The sequence below is a fragment of the Gobio gobio genome (genome assembly GCF_949357685.1).
Source record: "Gobio gobio genome assembly, chromosome: 15".
NCBI classification, from domain to species: Eukaryota; Metazoa; Chordata; class Actinopteri; order Cypriniformes; family Gobionidae; genus Gobio; species Gobio gobio.
The window spans coordinates 14,786,397-14,809,607 of record NC_137108.1 but is presented as its reverse complement, the minus strand read 5'-3'; the positions used below and the strand labels follow the sequence as shown (position 1 = coordinate 14,809,607).

Below are 23,211 nucleotides of genomic sequence, written 5' to 3'. Positions count from 1 at the left end.
TTTGAAAATATTTTATAATCTACACATAACAAGGATACTGGCCTCCAATTCTTTAAAAATCCTAAATCTCCTTTTTTTGGTAACAGCGAGAGTACAGCCCTCCTACAACTAACAGGAAGTACTTTATTTTCCAAACATTCTAGTACCGCTTCATACAAATCCTCCCCTAATATTCCCCAGAAATGTTTATAAAACTCAGTTGTTAATCCATCTATTCCTGGAGAACGCCCTATAGACAACTGCTGCACCGCTTCTGTTACCTCCCCATATGTAATTATGTCATCCAAAGCTTGACTTTATTCTTGATCCAACTGTGGTAAATCTTTAAGTAAGTCTTTTGCACTATCAGGATCACATTCCTCAGCACTATACAACACAGAATAAAAGTCCATCGCTAACTTCCTCATCTCAGCTGGACTTCAATTTTGGCAATGAAGATAGTGCATCTGTTTAAATTTAGTCTTTTTTTCCAAATTAAAGAAATATGAATTTGGGGCAAATTAATTTTTCTTTGATGGAACAAATCCTTGACCTTACAAGTGCCCCTTTCACTTGTTCTTGTAACAAAGTTCCAAGTTCTTTCTTTTTCTTGTTTAAAAGTGTACCATTGTCCTGTGCTCTTTCGTTGTTTATCAAGTCCTCTTCCAAACAGTCAATTTCCTTTTGCAAGCTTAGTATAGTTTTTTTCACATTCGTAGAATTACAAGAAGAAACATTTTGACAAAACTCTTTAATTTGTACCTTGCCTACATCCCACCATTGGCTAAGGTTTTCAAAATCACTTTTTCTTTCTTTCCATTTCTCCCAAAACAACTTAAAACTATCACAAAAGGATGTATCTTTTAGCATTTTTTTCATTGAAATGCCAATAATACATTGGTCTTGAAGTTTTCTTTATATTAAAATCAAACATGATTAAATGATGATCAGAAAAACCATTCGGTAATATTGATGCACTCATTACCCTATTTTCCACCATCTTATTTAAAGAGAACCTGTCCAGTCTAGCCCCACTAACCATATTTTCTACAACTTTAATCCATGTATATTGTCTCACTCCAATATTCCTTCTTCTCTCCACACATCTATTAAATCATGCTTTCCAATCATATTAGATAATAGTTTACTAGAGTGACTATGTGGCTCTTCACCATTCCTATCAATTAAAAAAATAATAGTACAGTTCCAATCCCCTCCTAACATTAACCAAGTGTCATCATCAAAATTTTGAAGTACTTTATCTAATTGGTCAAATACTCTTACTCTTTCCGTCCCATTATTTGGAGCATACACATTCACTAGAACAAAAACATGTTCTCCATACTGTATTTTTAGTAATAGTACTCTTCCTTTTTCAATTTCTTCAGTATGTAAAATATTGACATTCAACCCTTTTTTAAAAAGTATAGCTACTCCCGCACTATTGTTTGTCCCATGACTTAATGCCAGTTTCCCTTCCCACCATCTATTCCACTCAATTTAATTCTCCTCATTGCTATGAGTCTTGTATTTTTGCATCCGAGTGGAATTTTTTTTATCGAACTAGCAAACTTGCCATACCATAAAAAGTGCACGCTCAATTTCGTCATCAGGGATGAACGGAGGCACGTTTGAAATGATTACCTTTCGGGTCGGGTTGACTAGCGGAGAAATAGCAAAGAGTCCACTTACCGAAATTCCACTGCTTACTAGACGGTTACCCAAATTTTCCTCCTTTAAGAAAACCGCCGAAGAGATGTTCTCATATCCAACTTGTTCTCCAATTGATAATAAAACTTCCTCCACCGCCACACTCGATTCAACCTCACACCTGACGCCATGACGGAGTGATGGTGGCGCTTCTCCGCCCTCACAACTCCGTCAACAATCCTCCCGGCGACGACGCACCAAATAAATCATTAAAACACTTTACTTACAATGTTCTCACTTTTAAATAATCCCCATAGGTTATAAGCAAGAAAGAAAAATAACAGTAGAAAACCCACTTTCATTCACCCTCCACTCGTGAACACTCTCACACGCACCCAAACACTCCCAGCAGAGAGAGAGAGAGAGAGAGAGGTTTACAAAACTTTATTTAAAACAACACTTTAAAAACAACCTTCAACAAATCACATCATAATATAAAAATTACAAATTCAAAGCCAAATGTTCATCATTAACAAAACGTCTCGGGTTATGACTATAACCCTTGTTCCCCGAGAAGGGAACGAGACACTGCGTCGTCGAGTGACGACACTCTGGGGAACGCCCACAGCGTTACGCATCTGAAGTATGAATGAAATCAAGCCAATCTGATTGGTGGTGCATCGTGACGTAGTAGATGACGGCATACCCGGAAGATACAAAAAGGAAGCTAATGCAAACACACACTAGCTCTTTTGCGATGAAGCAAGCGCTCTAACCGTGATAGGTGTGGCGACGAGACGCAGTGTCTCATTCCCTTCTCGGGGAACAAGGGTTATAGTCATAACCCGAGACGTTCCCCTTCGAGGGAACTCGCACTGCGTCGTCGAGTGACGACACTCTGGGGAACGTTAATACCCACTAGGCCACACCAAATCACCCCCACATCCCAGTGTGAAGCTGGAAACCCAGGCACACTCAGGACGCAAGAACTCGAGCACCAGGCGTCACCGGGAGGTGCAGACTGTAAAAAACGTATGAAGGTTGCATACCTCTTGAAGCGAGACGCCAGAAAGGAAGGCCACTGAAGAAGCCATGCTCCTGGTGGAATGGGCCCTCACGGCCATGGGTGAAGGCAAATTGCGCACCCTATAAGCCGTGGCTATAGCCTGGACGATCCAGTTACTGATCGTCTGAGTTGACGCAGGCAGCCCCTTCTTGGGTGAGCCAAAGCACACCAACAACTGGTCTGACCTCCTCCAATGGGAAGACTTCTCTAGATAAACACTCAGAGCTCTGACCGGGCAGAGCAGATGAAGTCTCCCCTCTTCCGCCGTCAGGTGGGGAGGGGGATGGAAAGCCTGAAGAACCAGAGACCGGGCTCCCTGAGATGGAACCTTGGGAATGTAACCCGGTCTAGGGTGAAGGAGGGCCCTTACTCCGCCGGGGGCAAACTCCAGGCAGGTTGGCGTGATCGCCAAAGCCTGGAGATCTCCCACTCTCCTCAGAGAGGTAATGGCGAGAAGAAAGGCCACCTTCAGAGTCAGGTTCTTAGGCTCAGCCAGCTCCAGTGGCTCGAAGGGGGCCTCAGCCAGCCCTTCCAGAACCACCGCCAGGTCCCAGGTTGGGACTCTGGAACGAGCTACCGGCCTCATCCTCCGAGCCCCACGGAGGAACTGTACAACCAGGTGGTGCTTCCCCAAAGGTCCATCACCTAGAGGTGTGTGGAAAGCCCCAAGGGCAGCCACGTACACCTTCAGGGTGGACGGGGTAAGACCAGCGGAGAAGCGATCTTGGAGGAAGTCCAGCACTGAAGCCACTGGGCAGTTAACTGGATCCACCTCACGCTCTCTACACCAAGTGGAAAATACATTCCACTTGAGGCTGTACAGTCTCCTGGTAGAAGGAGCCCTGGAGCTGAGTAAGGTCTCGACTACTTCTGCTGACAGGCCCGCCTCTAGGTACCGAGCCCCCTCAGGGGCCAGACCCAGAGGCTCCACAACTCTGGCCGGGGGTGAAATATTGTGCCCCCTGCCTGAGAGAGCAGATCCCTCCTCAGAGGAACCTGCCACGGAGAGCCGTCTAGCAGAGCTATGATGTCCGAGAACCATACTCGAGTGGGCCACCGGGGTGCTACTAAGAGCAGGCTGATACCCTCCCGGCGGACCCGCTCCAGAACTCTCGGGAGCAGAGCGATCGGGGGAAATGCGTACAGACGCAGCCTCGGCCACGTCTGCATCATGGCGTCCAGTCCCAACGGGGCTGGGTGCCTGAGAGAGAACCACAGTGGACAGTGGGACGTCTCTCGAGACGTGAACAAATCCACTTCCACTGGGCCGAATCTCTCGCACATGGCCTCCACCACCTCTGGGTGGAGTCGCCACTCCCCGGGCCTCAGCCCCTGCCTCGACAGGATGTCTGCTCCCTGATTTTGGTCCCCGGGAATGTACATCGCCCTGAGGGACGATAACTTCCCCTGGGACCACAGGAGGATTTGATGCGCCAGTCTGCATAGAGGGCGCGACCTCAAACCCCCCTGGTGATTGAGATACGCGACAACCGAAGTGTTGTCTGAGCGTATCAGGACATGGTGGCCGCGGAGGTCCGGGTAAAAGCTCCTCAGAGCTTTGTAGACCGCCAGCATCTCCAGGCAGTTGATATGCCATGAAGAATGCCGGGTCTCCCACAGACCTCTCGCAAAGCAGCCTTCCATGACCGCGCCCCAACCAGTGAGGGAGGCATCTGTTGAAATGGCTTTCCGGCAACATGATGCTCCCAGCACTGGCCCCTGGGACAGGAACCAAGGTTTCCGCCATATGACGAGGGAACGAAGGCATCTGCGCGTTACCCTGATCATACGAAACGGATTTCCCCTCGGGGAAAACCCCTTGGCCCTCAGCCACCACTCTAGGGGTCTCATATGCAGCAGGCCAAAAGGTATCACGTTGGACGCTGCTGCCATGAGCCCCAGCAGTCTCTGGAACTGCTTCACAGTGAGGCTGCGGCCTGGCTTCACTCTGGAGACCTTCGCCAGTATGGACTCCACGCGTGTGGGAGACATACGTGCCCGCATCGACGTGGAATCCCATACGACTCCCAGGAACGTGGTCCTCTGGGAGGGCGTCAACACGCTTTTCTTCGTGTTGAGTCTCAACCCCAAGCACCTTATGTGGGCCAGAACGACATCTCGATGCCGAACCGCCATCTCGCGCGATCTGGCCAGTATGAGCCAGTCGTCGATGTAATTTAGTATACGGATGCCCTGGAGTCTCAGCGGAGCCAGTGCTGCATCCATACACTTGGTGAAGGTGCGAGGGGAGAGTGCCAGGCCGAAGGGAAGAACCCGATATTGGTACGCTTCGCCCCCGAAAGCGAACCTCAGGAACCTCCTGTGGGTTGGAAGGATGAAAATATGGAAGTATGCGTCCTTTAGATCTATCGTGACGAACCAGTCCTCGGACTGGATCTGACTCACGATGGCTGGAATTGTGAGCATCCTGAACCTGAATCTCCTCAGAGACCGATTCAGGAGCCTGAGATCTATTATCGGACGCAACCCACCATCCTTCTTGGGAACTATAAAGTACCGGCTGTAGAACCCGGAGTCCCTGTTCGCCAACGGAACCCGCTCTATGGCTTCCTTGGCTAACAGGGCCTGTACTTCCTGTTCCATAACCCGAACCTGCTCTGGGCCGACCACCGTCCGGACCACCCCGTTGAACTTCGGGGGAGGACAGGGCCGGCCCGTGGCATAGGCGGAATAGGCAAATGCTAGGGGCGCCACTCATCCATAGGGGCGCAAAAATCTATAACTGATACTATTTTATTCATATTAATTTGAAATATTACCAAATAAAGCGCAAACAAACTTAACCAAGTCCCCCGCATCTTCCCGGTCCGCCTCATCAATCTCCCCCGCCGAGCTACTTGAAGTGCGTCAGAAATATAACGCGCGATCAGTTTATATTTCTGATCAGTTATGGAATTTGCTGTGTCGCGTCGCCTCTCGCCGCATCTAATGTAGACAGGATTGCTTTCATTTTTTAGGGTGCTTGGCTCGCTCCAGGTGTAGACACGGTGAAAGTTGCCTGATAATTTATGACGGATGGCCGAATTGTAGTGTCATAAAAAACAGAAGCCCTCTGATGCAGGCAAGATAAGGGAAACACTGCAGAAATGCTCTTCTTATTTAGTATTTTTGTCTTTCTAGTCTAAATATCTAAAAATTCTTAAAACAAGATGCATTTACTAGATAAGTAAAATTATATTTTTTCTTAAGTGAATATATGCTTAAAACAAGCTAAATTATCTGCCAATGGGGTGAGAAAAATAATCTTGTTTCTGATTGAAATCTTGTTAATTGTTTCTGTCCCAAACAGAAATAAGATCATTTTTCTCACCCCATTTGGCAGATAATTGTGCTAGTTTTAAGCTAAAACTCACTTAATTTAGATTTTTTCCCCCAGAAAACAAGAAAAAAAATTATCTAATATCATTTTACTAGTAAATACATCTTGATTTAAGAATTTTTTGATGTTTGGACTGGACACAAGAAAAAATTAGTAAATAAGAAGAGCATTTTTTGCAGTGTTAAGACAGAGGTAAAGTGATGTAATGAATGAGTTTATTTAACTGCATAGTAGTGAAATACGAATGTACGCTAATTAATTCCAGTTTTACCTTAAACTATATGCAAGCAGCTGTTCTGGGTTCTCCAGTGGCCACAGATAGTGTATTTTGTCAAAAAATCAATCATATCTGTTTTTTTTAAACGCATGTAATATCACTTTTTTAATAACATAATGTTTTTAGATTAGATTAGATTAGATTCAACTTTATTGTCCTTACACAAGTACAAGTAGAAGGCAACGAAATGCAGTTTAGGTCTAACCAGAAGTGCAATAGCAGCAAGTGCAGGATATACAACGTTTGCATAAGTGCAGGACATGGATATGTACTGAATATATATAAATATATCTATAAATAGAAAGATGGTTATTACTATAAACAGAATTTACAGGTGAATATGTACAGTGAATAATATACAGATGGTTATTACTATAAACAGAATTTACAGGTGGATATGTACTATGAATATAATATAATTTTTGTTTCTTTAATTTTTATACTCTACAGTTCTGCAGTTTTAAGGGGACATATGGACATTTTAAAATGTATTTGCCGAAATTAGTAATGATATTTATATACAGGTGTATTTAAAATAGCAACATTTTATGTAAATTTCACATTAAATATCTAAATTTCTCAGTTTAATTCATGGTGAAAACATGAATGTGCATATAAGTGGAAGTTTGCTGCCATCTACTGGAAAACAAACACTTTTGCTAGTTCTCAATAGTCTGTGCATGAATGCTAGATGCAATTACTTGTTATTTGTGTTTAGGCTGTAATGTGGCGTAGGTGCTATTTTTGTATAGTTTAACTATCATCAGCCTTTTAAAGAAATTAAATAATAATAATATCATGAACATAATGACGGGGTAGAATGGACTGGACATCATATAAAACAACAACAATAAAAATTAAAAAACATCAATGCATTAAAAAAATAAAACAGTACCAGTGTTTCCGCAACTTAAAATGAAAACATGTGGTGCTAAACCTTGATACAAGGGGCACCAAGTAAAATCTTGCCTAGGGCAGCAAATTGGTCAGGGCCGGCCCTGGGGGAGGAGAACCGAACTGTAGTCTGTAACCCAGCGCTACAGTCTGCAGGACCCATGTAGATACACTCGGAAGGCATGTCCATGCGCCAAGATAATCTACTAAGGGAACCAGCCTCTCGAGGCTGGCCTCGGGTGTCAACCGAGCCTCGTTCCCGATCCCCTGAAGCGGCTGACCGGCAGGGAGAAGTCGGGAACGATTTTCGGTGGGTGCACACATTTGCTGTCCAGCCGCAAGTCCTGTTGGAGGAAGCGAAGACAGCACGCGTGTGCGAGAGATCAGTGAGGCCCGAAGCGTCTGTGACGGCGGGAACACAGCACTGATCTCCCGAGAGCTCCGGGGGGAAGACGACCTTGGTCGTTCCGTCCCGGGGGGGGGGGGCAGCTCTCAGCGATCCAGCCGCAGCTAGGACCGCTTAGTGGCAGCCTTCTTCGCCTGAAGGACGGTCCTCAGATCGACCTTAGGCTCGGAAGGCTTGCCACGAGAGCGCCACCTCTTTTGCCAGGCTCCCTCAGGAGGGGCGCGAGAAGCAACGCTCTCTTTTTGCACCAGCCGGTGCGAGGAGCTAGTAGACGGCCGAGGCTGTCCCTTTGAGACAGCCTTCCCCGAGGAGCTGGATCGATGAGGGAGATACTGCTGGAAGGCCGCCGCCTGCTTTCTCACCTCCTGGAACCTCTCGACGACGGTGTTAACCGCGCCGCCGAAAAGCCCAGAAGGCGAGACCGGGGAATCTAGGAGAAAGTGTTTCTCTCTCTCCTTCATCCCCGACAGGTTTAACCATAAATGCCTCTCCACACACACCATACCCGCCATGGAGCGGCCGATGGAACGGGCCGTCTCCTTGGCGATGCGGAGAGACAAATCGGTGGCCTTCCTGAGTTCGAGGACATCCTCCGGAGACGGGCCCCCGCCCTCGTCGAGCTCCTTGAAGAGGTCGGCCTGGTAGGCCTGCAACACCGCCATAGTGTGCAGGCAACTACCAGCCCGCCCAGCCGCCATATATGCCCTCCCTACCAGCGCTGATGTATCGCGCGCTGGTTTGGCGGGCAATACCGGGGTCTTCAGGGACGAAGCGGCCCCCGGGAGAGAGGTAGCTCGCGAGAGCCTCCTCTACACTCGGCAGTGTCCCATAACCCTGTTCGGCCGCCCCCAGTACGTTACCGAAGTCAAGCACTGGAGGGCTGGTGAGTCTGGCCGAATAGGGTTTATCCCAGGACCTACACAACTCATTGTGTAGGTCCGGAAAAAAAGGCAGACCCCGGCGTGGAGGTTGAGGCTTGCGCCTGAAGAACCGTTCATCCAGCTTACTGGGCGGCTGGATTTCCGGTTCTTCCTGTGGCCAATGGATGTTTAACTCGGCCACGGCGCGGGTCAAAACCTCCACTAGCTCCTCTGGAGCGGGTGCGTGAAGCGATGGCTCAGGCTCCACTGCACCCGCCTCGACGCTCAGCACATCCGACTCCTCGGAGCCAGACAGCTGAAACATCGGGTTCTCCGCCCCGAGGGAAGAAGCCGCATCGCGGGCTTCCGCACGGGCCGGGAGAACATCGGAATCCTCGGACGAGGATAGGGAAAGTGCCTCAGCAGTCCCATATCCTGTCACGAGGTCCCGCTGCGAGCCCCATGATCTACGGCGCCGCCGTGCCTCAGCAACAGCGGGCCCAGAACCCTGGGGCTCGTGGGCTTGGCCGGTCTCACTGAACACAGCCAGCCGTGAGCGCAACACCCTGAGCGGCAGCTTTTCACACTCGCTACAGGCGGCTCCCTCGAGAGCCGCCTTAGCGTGCTGCACGCCCAGGCATTGTACACACAAAAGGTGTGTGTCCGTGCCCGAAATGAATCGCGGACACAGGTGCAAACACCTTGTGAACTGTTGCTCACTAGCCATCTTAGGGAATATTTGCTTTTGACAAAACAACACCAAATAGACAGACAATTTCACATATAGCGCTTCGCTGAAGAGCAAAAAAGCTAGTGTGTGTTTGCATCAGCTTCCTTTTTGTATCTTCCGGGTATGCTGTCATCTACTACGTCACGACGCACCACCAATCAGATTGGCTTGATTTCATTCATACTTAAGATGCGTAACGCTGTGGGCGTTCCCCAGAGTGTCGTCACTCGACGACGCAGTGCGAGTTCCCTCGAAGGGGAACATCATTAACACACCACAGGTCATTAAAACCCATCTCATCATTTACAAGACTATAGTATGCAAATTCTATTTTTAGTCTACCAGCTGCCAATTTCATGAACATCACTTCAACATTAATACTTTGAAGTTGTAACCCATGATTTTTTCCTGGTTTTCCATATCGACAGTTTTGCAATTCCTATTAAATAATTTAACAAGGTCATCTTCCTCCTCTTTGAAAAATTATATTTCACACCCCCTATAAAAACTTGCTCAGAGAATTCTTCACCAAAATCTTGAAACAATCTGTTAAGAACATCAAAAAGACCTTCCAATCATTTACATTTTAAAAACAAATGTTCTAAATTCTCTTCTTCTCCACAAAATCTACATCCCACCCCTACTGCTGGGTTAAGGTGCGCCACATGTTTGTCCGTGGCTATTGGCCCATGATTTATCCTCCATTGTAAATCTGCTGTTCTCTTCTCCACTGGAGGTTTATACAAAGTTCTCCATCGGTCACTCACAAGAAATTCTGGCTTCAACAAAACTGACCACCTTGAGATCTTTTGTCCTCTGAGTGAAACTTGATGCAAAACTTTAACTGTGGTAGTATATATTGCTTTCTTTGATGTAGTTTCAAACAGGCTCCAGCTGTGGAGTTTCAAAAGATAAGATTGAACCTTCTGATTCGTCCTCTTGTCTTTCACCAACGACAGCAGCAATTCTTTTTTTTGGAAAATCCGGCTCATTTCTTGTATCTGATGGAAAATCTTGTCCAATATTTTTCCTATAGCCGCTTGGTAATATATTAACAATTTATTCTAAGAGCTTTTCCGTCAAGCGTGAGGACTCTAACCCTGTTACTTCTTTAAAAGTTTCTACGGATTCCCATCAGTCATTATTTAAAAGTTGCCCCAACTTCACAATGCCATGTCTTTGTAAACATTCACTCACGTTTACAGAAGATAAAAGTCTTGTCTGTAACATTGGGTTGAAGAACAACGATTCCTCTCGTATCCAACTCCCAGAGTCATCAACATCTCTTTCCACTTTAAAAACAGTTCTCCATGAGTGCAACATTGACCGATAAAAGGGGGTAACTTCAGACAGATTCACTTTTTCCAGTTCCATTAGAAACAGATGTCTGTCTAATTTAAGACCACCTGCTTTTTGCAGAATAATTTTTGCAGTCTGAGTCCAGGCTAAGTCCTTATAATACCGGAAACGTTTTGCGGCTTGTATTCGAAAAGCACAGATCTTACTCTGCACATCTACCAGACCTTGCCCTCCCTCGTAAACAGGAAGGTAGAGTGCTGCTGCACGAATCCAATGTTCTCCACTCAAAAAAACTCCACAAATGTCCCCTCTATTTTACAAATCAATTCCTTAGGTGGTTCCATTGCAAGTCTATGCCATAAAGTTGAGGCAGCCAAGTTATTTACAACAAGCACTCTTCCTCTGTATGACATTAGTGGCAATACCGATTTCCATTTACCAAGTCGGGCAGACACCTTTTCCAGCATTCCCTCCCAATTTTTTTTTCTGAAATTGTTCATTTCCAAAAAAAACACCTAGCATTTTAAGCCCTTTTCTTTCCCACAACAATCCAACAGGTAATTTTGGAGGTCCTTGTCCTCCTTTCCATTGACCAATAACAAGTCCCTCACTCTTTCCCCAGTTTACCCTTGCTGATGATGCCTTTTCATATTTTCCAATAGTTTCAGTTAAAATATTAACATCATTTTGATCTGAAATAAAAACAGTAACATCATCAGCATAAGCAGATATCAAGATTCCATGCATGATGTTTACATCAGGAGTCTCAAATCCTTTGAGATCCCTTCTTAGCCTGCAAAAAATGGCTCAATAAACAGGCTGTATAATTGTCCAGAAAGTGGACAGCCTTGCCTAATCCCTTTTAACACAGGTATTGGGGCACTCAACCCTCCACCAGCTTTCACAATCACAAAAACTTCAAAATATAACAGTTGAATATATGATATAAAATTATTTACAAACCCCAAATTTTTCAAAACCTCAAAAAGATATGCATTATTAACTCTATTGAAAGCTTTCTCTTGGTCTAATGAAAGCACACCCAGGTCAACATTATTGAATTGATAAAAATCAATTACATCTCTTAACAGAAAAAAATTGTCCATAATTGACCTATTTGGGATACAATATGTTTGATCTCTGTGAACCAATAATTCCAAAATATGTTTCAGCCTATTTGCTAAACATTTTGACAGTATTTTATAGTCCATACACAGTAAAGAGACAGGTCTCCAGTTCTTTAGAAGGCATAAATCGTCTCAGTTACATATGTAACCCTCGTTCCCTGAGGAGGGAACGGAGACGTACGTTAGTGACTAACGAATGGGGGGCACCTCGTGGGTATATAAGGAAGTACGCTGGCAACATCGCATTATGTATCTGCTGCGGAGCCAAGATCTGAACTCCGTGTTCCAGCAGCACAGCTGACGTGGCAGAGGAACGTACGTCTCCGTTCCCTCCTCAGGGAATGAGGGTTACATACGTAACCGAGACGTTCCCTTTCGTTCAGTCACTACGACGTACGTTAGTGACTAACGAATGGGGGTTCCAATATAACAGCGCCACTCAGCTGTCATCCAGTGCCCTGCGTAAGTGTGAGATCCCGCCACTTAAGGCCGTAGGACTCCCACTTAACACAGGATTACCAAGGTACACTGGGAAGCATATCCCAATGAGGGAATGCCAAGATGCCTACCCGTGGGGAGGACTTAGAGAGTACACATATGACCCGCTGAGGGCTGCATATGGGAAACTCTGGGGTACCAGCCGAAGGTGGATTTTTAACCCTAGGGGTGGCAGGGACTTGCCAAGGGAAAGACACCTGCTCACTGAGGAGGCTTACGGTGGAAATACTCGTGTGGGGGTCGCCGGAGGGGAACCATGCACACGGGGCACCTGGCCGGACATGAGGGTCTGGGCTCGAGAGGGCAGACTGAACTGATGTCGGCGTCGACAGTGCTGGAGGAGCTCAGGGCTCTCGTGGAGCTCACCTGAGGAAAATATCGCACGTATCCCGTCCGTGGAGAGGAATGGCAAGCAAGCGAAGACACCTGAGCCTGGTCCACTACCGGCCACTAGTAGAGGCGAGTACATAATCGGACACTGGCTCCACTCGGAGATTGTAGAATCTGGCAAATGTGTTAGGTGTCGCCCAGCCTGCAGCTCTGCAGATGTCTGTTAGCGAGGCGCCATGCACTAAAGCCCAGGAGGAGGCCACACTCCGAGTGGAGTGGAGTGGAGGGCCCTCACACCAAGGGGACATGGTTGACCTTGCTGCTGGTAAGCCAAAACAATTGTGTCCACTATCCAGTGAGACAACCTCTGCTTTGAGAGAGCTCTTCCCTTCCACTCTCCACCATAACAGACAAAGAGCTGGTCTGAGGTCCTGAAACAGTGCGTCATGTCTACGTAAGCGCGGAGATCGCGTACTGGACAGAGCAATGCCAAGGCTGGGTCTGCCTCCTCCAAAGGCAGCGCTTGCAGGTTCACCACCTGATCTCTGAATGGGGTGGTAGGAACCTTGGGCACATATCCAGGCCGGGGTCTCAGGATCACGTGAGAGTTAGCCGGCCCGAATTCTAGGCACGCTTCGTCAACCGAAAAAGCCTGCTGGTCCCTCGACCCTCTTAACGGAGGCCAATGCGGTCAGCAGGGCCATCTTCATCGACAGGAACTTAATATCGACCGACCGCAAAGGCTCAAAGGGAGGCCTCTGCAGAGCACTTAGAACTACTGAGAGGTCCCAAGAGGGTACGAGAGGAGAGCGAGGATGATTCAGTCTCCTCGCCCCCCTCAGGAACCTGATGATCAGGTCGTGCTGACTTACCTTCTTGTCCCCCAAGAGGTCGTGATGGGCAGATATTGCAGCCACATACACTTTCAGGGTGGAGGGAGACAGCCTTCGCTCCAGCCCCTCTTGGAGAAACGAAAGCACGGACCCGATCGGGCATTTCCAGGGGTCTTCTTGGCGGGAAGAGCACCAGGTGACAAAGAGGTTCCACTTCAACGCATAGGCGTGTCGTGTAGACTCTGCCCTAGCGGAAGTGATGGTGGCGACCACCGTGGGTGGCAGGCCACTCAAACCTGCCGCATCCCGTCCAGAAGCCACACGTGGAGCTTCCAGAATGCTGGATGCGGGTGCCAGAGAGTGCCCCGTCTCTGAGAGAGGAGGTCCGGTCTCAGAGGAATAGGCCAGGGAGGGGCTGTCGCAAGGAGTAACAGTTCTGAGAACCAGGTCTGGCCGTGCCAATACGGGGCGACCAAAATGACCTGCTCCTTGTCCTCCCTGATCTTGCACAGTACCCGTGCGAGAAGGCTCACTGGGGGGAACGCATATAAGTGTAGGCCCCGCGGCCAGCTGTGCGCCAGTGCATCCGTGCCGAGCGTGCCCTCGGTCAGGGAATAGTACAGGCTGCAATGGGAAGAGTCGTGGGAAGCAAACAGATCTACCTGCGCGTCGCCGTACTGTTCCAAAATCAGCTGGACCGTCTGGGAATGGAGTCTCCATTCTCCAGGAAGTGGCTGAATCTGTGAGAGCTCGTCGGCTGCACGGTTCAGTTCTCCCGGGATGTGGACATCACGTGCTTCTGACTCCATAAAACAAGATGGCGGGCGAGTTGAGACATACGGCGGGAGCGTAGACCGCCCTGGTGGTTGATGTACGCTACTGTGGCCGTGTTGTCTGTCCGGACTAGTACGTGTTGACCCCTCAGCAACGCTCGGAAGCGGTGTAGGGCGAACCGTACTGCCAGCAACTCGAGGCAATTGACATGCAGAAGGCGCTGGGGTCCTGTCCAGGAGCCCGCAGCTGCTTGTCCATTGCACATGGCACCCCAGCCCGTGGTGGAGGCATCTGTTGATACAACAACATGCCTGGAAACTCGTTCTAAGGACACACCGGACCGTAGAAAACTGAGGTTCGACCACGGGGTGAGCGTCTGTAAGCAGGCCCGAGTCACTTGTACCCGGAGCGTGCCAGACCGCCATGCCCATCTCGGGACTCGATCGCGTAGCCAGTGCTGTCGCGTAGCCAGTGCTGAAGCGGTCTCATGTGTAGCAATCCGAGCTGCGTCACCGCGGCTGCAGATGCCATATGCCCCAGGAGCCTCTGAAACTGTTTCAGTGGAACCGCATTCTTGCTCTCGATTTGACTGAGGCAAGTCAGCAGAGACTGCGCGCGCTCGCTCGTAAGCTGCGCGCACATGGCGACCTCCGTACCGAGAAAAGAGATCCTCTGCATGGGGCAAAGTTTGCTCTTCTCCCAGTTGACCCGAAGGCCCAGACGGGCTAAGTGATGGAGCACTAAATCTCTAAATGTGTCCGCAAACCTGCTCTCGAGAGTGACTCATTATGAGCCAGTCGTCGAGGTAGTTCAGGATGCGAACCCCGTGCTGCCGAAGAGGTGCAAGGGCTGCCTCGACAATCTTCGTAAAGACGTGAGGGGACAGAGATAGCCCGAATGGGAGGACCGCGCACTTATATGCCCGCCCCTCGAAGGCAAACCGTAGGAACAGTCTGTGTCGAGGTAGGATGGACACATGGAAGTAGGCGTCCTTCAGGTCAATCGCTGCAAACCAATCGTCCGGACGAACGCATTCGAAAAGGCGTTTCGCTGTCAACATCTTGAACGGAAGCCTGTGTAGGTAACGGTTCAAGATGTGCAGGTCAAGGATTGGTCTTAACCCACCGGTCTTTTTGGGTACAATGAAGTAGGGGCTGTAGAACCCGGACTTCATCTCGGCTGGAGGGACAGGCTCGATTGCACCCTTCGCCAGTAGGGTGGCAACCTCCGCTCGCATGACAGGGGCATTGGCCCGACCATAGTAAAGCGGACTCCTGACAGAGGAGACCAGGGAAGGATGCACGTTCCACCGGGGTCTGCTCTGCCAGGGGGCTGGCGACAGAGAGGGATGCGAGTGGCGGGACCCATGGGTGGCGCGCACCGCCATCACCGATCTCTGGGGGCTCAGGGATGGGAGTGTTAATTCTTTCTTTGACCAAATTATGGTGCTGCTGACCTGGGGGCCAGCAGCTGAACAAAGGATTCTCCCCCGGCCCTCCACCGGGGGAAGGAGTGGTCCTGCTACCATCTCCTGGAAAGAATTTCCCATCCCTGAGCTGTCAGTCTCAGGAGCACCGCTTGGCCTGGCGTTTAGCGGGGCGCGGGGCGACCTGAGGGGACTGGGACGCCTTCCTACGGCTTCCTCCACGACCCGGCCCGGGTGTAGGCTGCTGCTTGGACCGGGCGGGAGGGGCGGGAGCCTTAGTAGGGCGTCCTCGGTGGCGAGCAGGCTGAGGCGACTGTGCCGGCGGCTGGCTGGAGGCAGCAGCTGGCCGCCGTGGCAGTATATGTTTAATAGCCTCAGTCCTCAGATCGCAGCACCGCGATGGTCATGTTCCCGCAGTGGGAACATGACTCATCCACAAACGCTGCTTGAGCATGCTGAACGCCCAAGCATACCAAGCAGAGATTGTGCCAATCGGAAGGACTCAACGACCGGCCACACCCAGAAGTACACGGGCGAGACATCCTGAAAAGGACGTGCCACGTGTAAGCTCTTTTATGAGAGGAAGCTTCGCAGAGACGCCGAAGCGCCCAGGGACCACACACCAGCTGTCAGACGGACCACTGCGCAGATCAGCAGGCAGGCAGTATGCGATCACTGGAACACGCCGTAGACACCAACGCCTCTGGAAAGCTGTTCGTCTCGAAGGCTGACAAAGACTAAGTTAGCAAGCTTGAAGGAGTGAAGAGATACTCTTGGCTCCAAAGCAGAAACATAATTCGATGTTGCCAGCGTACTTTCTTATATACCCACGAGGTGGGGCGGAGTTACGCATGCAAATTCCGCATGCCCATGGCATTGGCACTGCCATTGGGTGCTGTTAAATACCTCAAAGGTGATTGGCTTCTAGGCAAAACCCCCATTCGTTAGTCACTAACGTACGTCGTAGTGACTGAACGAAAGGGAACCCCCTTTCAATTTTCTTTTCAAGATTAAAAAAAATGAAGAAGGAGCATCCATGTCTTTAATGGAACAAATTCTTGCTCTTATTAATGCTCCCTTGACTTGTTCTTGTAATAATGAACCAAGTTCTTTCTTTTTATTCAAATGTTCATTTTGTACCTTTCCATCATTATTATTGGTCACCAGAATATTCTCCAAAGCTTGTATATCCCTTTGAAGTTTTTTTATTGCTGCTTTCACCATAGACGTAGAATTTGAACTATAGTTTTGACAAAAGATTCTTATGTTTGCTTTACCAACCTCCCACCACATATGCAAACTTTCAAAAGAAGCTTTTTTTAACAGTCAGTCATTCCAAAACATTTTTAAATTTTCACAAAATAAAGCATCCTGCAATAATTTATTATTAAATTGCCAAAAATAATTTGGCTTTGAATTTGTTTTCATATATAAAATAGCAAATAATATCAAATGGTGATCCGAAAAACCAAAAGGTAAAATAGAAACATCAGTAATTTTATTATTCCACTCTTTACCTATATAAAATCTATCTAATCTAGCTCCACTTACCCTATTATTAGATGCTTTGAGCCAGGTATACTGTTTAATTGTTGCATTTCTTTTTTTTTTCAAATATATATTAATTCAAACTCTTTTAAAAACTTTGACAATACAACAGCTGATTCATGATGGGGTTCTTCTCCATTTCTATCAATAATAAAATCAATAGTACAATTCCAGTCCCCTCCAATGGTGGAACAAACAGTGTCATCAATTTTCTGAATCGCATTCCTTAACTTTAAAAAATGCCTCACACGCTCAGGTCCATTATTGGGTGCATACACATTTATCAATAAGACGATAGATCCCTCATATTCCCTTTACAATTTCTTCTACCATCAAAATGTTTACATTAATTTCTTTAGAAAATAAGATGGCTATGCCAGCACTCATATTTGTCCCATGACTTAAAACACTTTTTCCTTCCCACCATCTACTCCCTTCAGCTTCATTATCTAAACTAGTGTGTGTTTCTTGTAAGAAAGCTACGTTTACCTGTTTGATACTAAATAACTCCGCTACCATTGCCAATTTGTTCACATCCCTACCCCCATTCGTATTTAAAGAGCCCAGCCTCAAAAGCTCCATAGAAAAAAGAAAATATAAAGAGGACAGAAAAATGATTCACCTCATGAAGTGATTCACCTCATGTGACTTAAACATTTGATCTTTTTTGTGCGGCACCTGCTTTATCCCTTCTTAACTTTGTTATCATCTTCTTCAACCTGAACCTTTTTTGTTTACTTAAAGCCTCAAAGCTAACATTTCTCTGCAACAATTTCACTGTATGAATGAATTTATCTAAATCAGGAAGAAAATCTTTAACTTCAATAGTTCTACCGAAGGTCACATCCAAAAAACCATTTATATCTTGCAATGTATATCCATCCTCCACATTTCCACACTGTAATCCAATGTCAGATATATCAGAGAACGCATCATCCAGAAACATCATGACTTTTACCAGAATCAACCATTTCATTAACATTTTCAGTCTGACTTTCAATCAAACTATCACTATCAACGTTCCTCTGTGATGCAGCTTGAAGCTGCACATCCTCAGAAGTTGACTTACTACTCTCACCAACAGCAGAAGTACTAGGCCTAACTTCCACTTCACTGACCTGGGCCTTATGTGGACATGTGTGCCTTTTATGCCCGATGTCCCCACACTCAAAACATTTCATGCTACCAGTGTTTGCGTAGATAACATATGCCTTCCCTTCATGTAAGACTCTAAATGAAATATCCAACTCTGGTTCGTTTAGGAACATAAACACCTGCCGTCTGAATGAGCAGTTTCAGAGCAGTGTTTTTACACCCCCGTGGGACCATCCTAATCTCACTAGCCATCCAGGATGCCGTAGTAATGTTTTCATATCCAATTTTTTCCCCGATTGCTAGCAGCACATCTTCATCAGTGCCGGTACACACCTGATTCCATGGCGGAGCGACACAGGTGACGCTACCCCGGCCCGCGGGGATAGACGCCATACTAATGCCGCCTCAAAATACTCGCACAAACTCACTCAAAAAGATCAAATATTATTGAGAAAGAAAAAAATCATTCGTAAAAATAGAGAGAAAAAAAATTATATATATATAGGCGGAAAAAAAAACACCCAAAACCGAGAACAAGTGAAGGACACAAGATGTAGGGTGATTTATGTGCAATGCCGTTAAAAAGTCTGGGGTCAAGGCAATTATTATTATTATTATAACCTGGTCCACATTCATTCAGCAAAGATAAGGTAATGTGTCAATTAGCAATAAAGCCAAAAGTGGCCTGGTTTAGTTTACATAAACTTAATGTCTAATGTTAAAGTTTGTTTTTACATTTATGCTCATTGGAAGCAGAACACGCCGACATCTTGAAAGTCAAATGATGCATCTTGCTGAGGTCGGGGTTGATCGATATACCCCGCGTTCACACGCCGAATGTCCGACTTTTGAGTGGCGTTCCAGATGTTATTTAATGTGGAGTGGAAAAAAATCTAAATTCCGATCTGTCTGGAACGCAGCATTTGGCAGGCATTAACAAGATAATGAGACACAGGTGTAAGTAATCAAATGTAATTTCAGTCAATGGGTTATTGGAAATGCAGTTCCTGATAGGAAAGCAAAGGAGACGGGAGAAGTGCCCTCTGGTGGAGATCATGGGCACTCCAGCTGGCAGATTTAACACACTTCCCGGAAGAAAAATTCCCCAATATATATACATAGGCTATATTATATACCATATATTAATAGTAATAATAATTTATGTAGTAATGATAATAAAGATTTTTTTTACACATTTTATTATTTCAGTCTCCACAAGTTCACATGATATGCACAAAATTGCTACTTCGGACGCATATTAATGTATTTTTCAATGCACAGCTCTCAGTTTTGTTCTTCCCCAAAGATGCCTAGCAGCAGTTTGTCAAAGTGCCTCTCAGTCTTGTGCCTAGGGGATTCCAGATGTTACAGATTGCACAGCTTTCAAGACTCTCTCTACCCAAGACCAAAAGACATAGCATGCCAGGGAGAGAAAGACGTCGAGACCATGTGAGAAATAATGAGTAGAAACAGCATTTGGCAATAGTGAGAGAGTCAGGTAGGATTTTGTGTGTGTGTGTGTGTGTGTGTGTGTGTGTGGGCATGTTTTCGTGAAATATCAGGACACAAATGTGTATAATGACATGGGTATGACATAGGTATTACAAAAAGAGGGTGAAATATGAGGACGTTCCCCATGTCCTCACTTTTCAAAATGCTTATAAATTTTTTACAGAAAGTGAACTGCACAGTCTCCTGTGAGGGTTAGGTTTAGGGACAGGGGCAGTGTAAGGGGATAGAAAATACGGTTTGTACGGTATAAAAACCATTACGCCTATGGAATGTCCTCACATTTCACAAAAACAAACATAGACTGGAAATGGACTGGAAATGGAAAATTAATTGACTTTTTATAAATACATTAAGGGCTTCTGTTCATATACATTTTGACCTTTTACACAAAATTTAAAATACATTATATTATTGTATGCCCTTCACAGAAATGGGCTTTTACTAAAAGGTCACATTTGCTTGTTTATTTGAAGATTTCTGGATTTTCTAAACAAGCAATCTGATTGAAAATTGAATCAGAGACCATATGTAATGCAATTCGTGACAATTATATAAGAAGAGATTGAAACAAAATGAATAAGGGCAAATTACTTTGGTAATATCAAATGACTTTGATTTATAACATTTGAAAATGCCTAAATAAGGAACATTATACCAAGGGAAGGTCACTCTCATCTAATATTTACAGATAGTTATATTTAGTCTTGGGTGAACAGATGTCCCCGTTTTCTGGGGACACTCATGAGATGTTTTGGATGGCCTTCCTCAGCTGGAGCTGCACTCAGAAATGTCCCTTTTTTTTTTACTGTGTTCCCACAGTGAAATACTATCTAATACAATATATTTATTTCATATGCTTGTTAAAAAAGGTGTAATTTCAGTCATTTCAAATTAATTATTTTACGTTTCACAAAAAAGCTTTAAAATTACATAATTAGATCAACTTTACCTTCATGTCTAAAGTTCACTGAGGCTCATGTTTGTGTATGAAACTGTAAGAATATTAAGAAAAGAAAATAATAAAAGAAAATAAAAGAATATACGTTGTTAAAACGCTCCGTAATTGCACAAATGTAATGCAATAAAGAGAGTAAGTACAGTCTCTGTTTCTCTTCATAGTATTACATTTTATTTGATACTATTTAGATTTCAAAATTTGATTTTGTTTTACATAATTATGTAGTAACTGTAAGTATTTACACATTGTTTTGGATGCATGCTGACGCCATTATCAGTTGACAAGCATTAGTTTGAGGGCAACAAATGTCATGTGTGTAAATGGGCCCTATCATACATCCAGCGCAATGTGACGCCAAGGCCAGACGCAAGTGTTTTTTGCTAGTTTCAACCTGGCGTAGTTATCATTTTCACGTCCAGCACCATGTTGTTTAAATAGCAAATGCACTCGCGCCCATCTGTTCATCCATGAGCGAGCTGGTTTGAAAATGTGGTGTGTTCAGGCGCATTGTTGGCACGTTGAGGCAATTAAAAACGACTGCGCCATTGACCAACTTAAACCTAGTCTAAAGTCGCAGTCGTTTTCAGTTGCCTCAAAGTAGCAAACGTGCCAACAATACGCAGTATTTTTTGTATTATATAAAGGTAAATTTTAGCGGCATCTAGTGGTAAGGTTGCAACAGCCCACCGCTTACCCCTCCCTTGCAAAGCACATAGAGAATCTACGGTCACCGGCACAGGACAAAGATGTTGTCGTCCGAAACAGCAGAGCAGTTTGTCTATTTAGGGTTACTTTAAAAACATGATGCCACAAAATGGTGACTTCACTGTAAGGGGACCCACGGTGTATGTAGATAGAAATGGCTCATTCTAAGGTAATTTAAAAAAAAAAGATTCATTATGTAAGGTCTTTATACACCTCTGAAAACATAGTTATGTATATTATATTGCATTTCTATCAATAATTCCTCATAAATACTACACCTTTAAAGGGTGTGTTAGTAATATGCGCCTACGCGGGTCCACAAAGCGAGTACACTCTGCACAAAAACATTTTTAAATATTAAAACAAAAGGATTTCCCTCTGGAAATCTTCAATCTTTCCGCTCGCATGTTCCACCATGTAAATAGCGAATCCGCCATGGTGCAAGCACAACTGGCTTTTAAGTGGAATGGGAGATGAAACTCTGATTGGTTTATTGCACGTTACGTCCAAAACACACCCATGACTCATTAAGACACTGGGAACAACCCTTTTAGACCATGTGCCTGGCGCGCCGACCATTTTTTCCATCATTAAACTAAGTGGATTCGGAAATGCCCTAAGTGCACCTGCGCTATGCGCTTCAGACCATGTGCTCAGATCGTTAAAATAGGGCCCAATGCAATCATGACAGAATATTATATACCATAGTTCATCAGAGCACTACATTCATATTGGTCGAAATACACAAAAATAAAATTGTCCTACTTTTTTAACCCTTGAATGATAGCATTATATTTGAATAATACATTTACCACTAAACTAAACGACCCCATGTTCCTGTTTTTATTTCAGAAATCTGGCCACCTTAATTAAGACTGATACCATCTCAGAAATGTGCATAAATTATATATGAATATTAATCATGTTATCAACAAACCCAAAGCTTTTTTTAAAATGATTTATGAGTATGACAATAAGCATCCAATTTACAAACAACAACAAACATCTCTGGCTTAATAAGCATACGTAATTGTTCTCACAGACACACGCACAATCACAAGCAATTGGCAATGGTCTCAACCAACAAGGCAGTTGGTGCACAGGGTAAAGCTCATAGCTCTTAGCACGCACAAAACAAGACAGACGGGAGAGCACTGACCTGCCATACCAGGGGCTCCACCTGGTCGACTGCAGAGGAGAGGCAGACACTGAGGACAACAGTATGAGAGGACGCGGTGAGCACGCTGGCTATGATGGCATCCCTCATGGAGAAGGGAAGCATGGTGTATACAACAAAGATGATGAACAAGAAGAAAGACACCTGGAATCAGAGTAAACAGAAACAGAGACAGTAAAACATTATGACACATACTTTTGGTTGTGTCAGGTGTTAGTTGTCTTAGCAAAAAGAAAATTGTGCTCTGTTTTGTCAGGTTGGGACAGGTAACTTTTTTTTTTAATGTAATTTTATTTCTAATTGATTAGGATCCTTATGGGTTGCTCAAAATAATGGTTTGAAATTGTGTTTAGTTTTGTGCAAAATTTTTCTGCAAAAACCTTTATATAGTATGCTAGCCTTTATAACATATATAGTATGATAACACCAGCTACAGTGTGTTGATTGTATATTTTTCCAGGACAATAAAAAATGGAAATGTTTGAAGGTCTTTTTGTAGGCAAGACTTAGGTATGTGCCTATAGAGAAATTGACAATAAAAATGACCCTATACCCTGTAGTATTAACATATTCATTGGAGTGTGACACCTTGCACTGGTTTCCCTTATAATTCTGAGCTGTGCAGAGTTGAGTTCAGTGGAGCATTATTAGTCTCTTGTTCTCAGTCATGTGGGTGAAAAGTTGTCAAGACTGATGATTGATATGTTGTTTAGAGTTTCATTTTGTT

General features: G+C 45.4%; 1 protein-coding gene across 1 annotated transcript in view; it reads right to left on the bottom strand.

The window, feature by feature from the left end:
- The window catches only part of adcy2a (adenylate cyclase 2a), a gene marked incomplete at its 5' end in the record, with an annotated part of 286,803 nt that overhangs the window by 149,349 nt on the left and 114,243 nt on the right, over positions 1-23,211 (bottom strand). Inside the window, one exon of the mRNA XM_079837559.1 lies at positions 22,467-22,628. Coding sequence (XP_079693685.1) covers positions 22,467-22,628 — 162 coding nt within the window. The remainder of the gene's footprint in view (positions 1-22,466; positions 22,629-23,211) is intronic.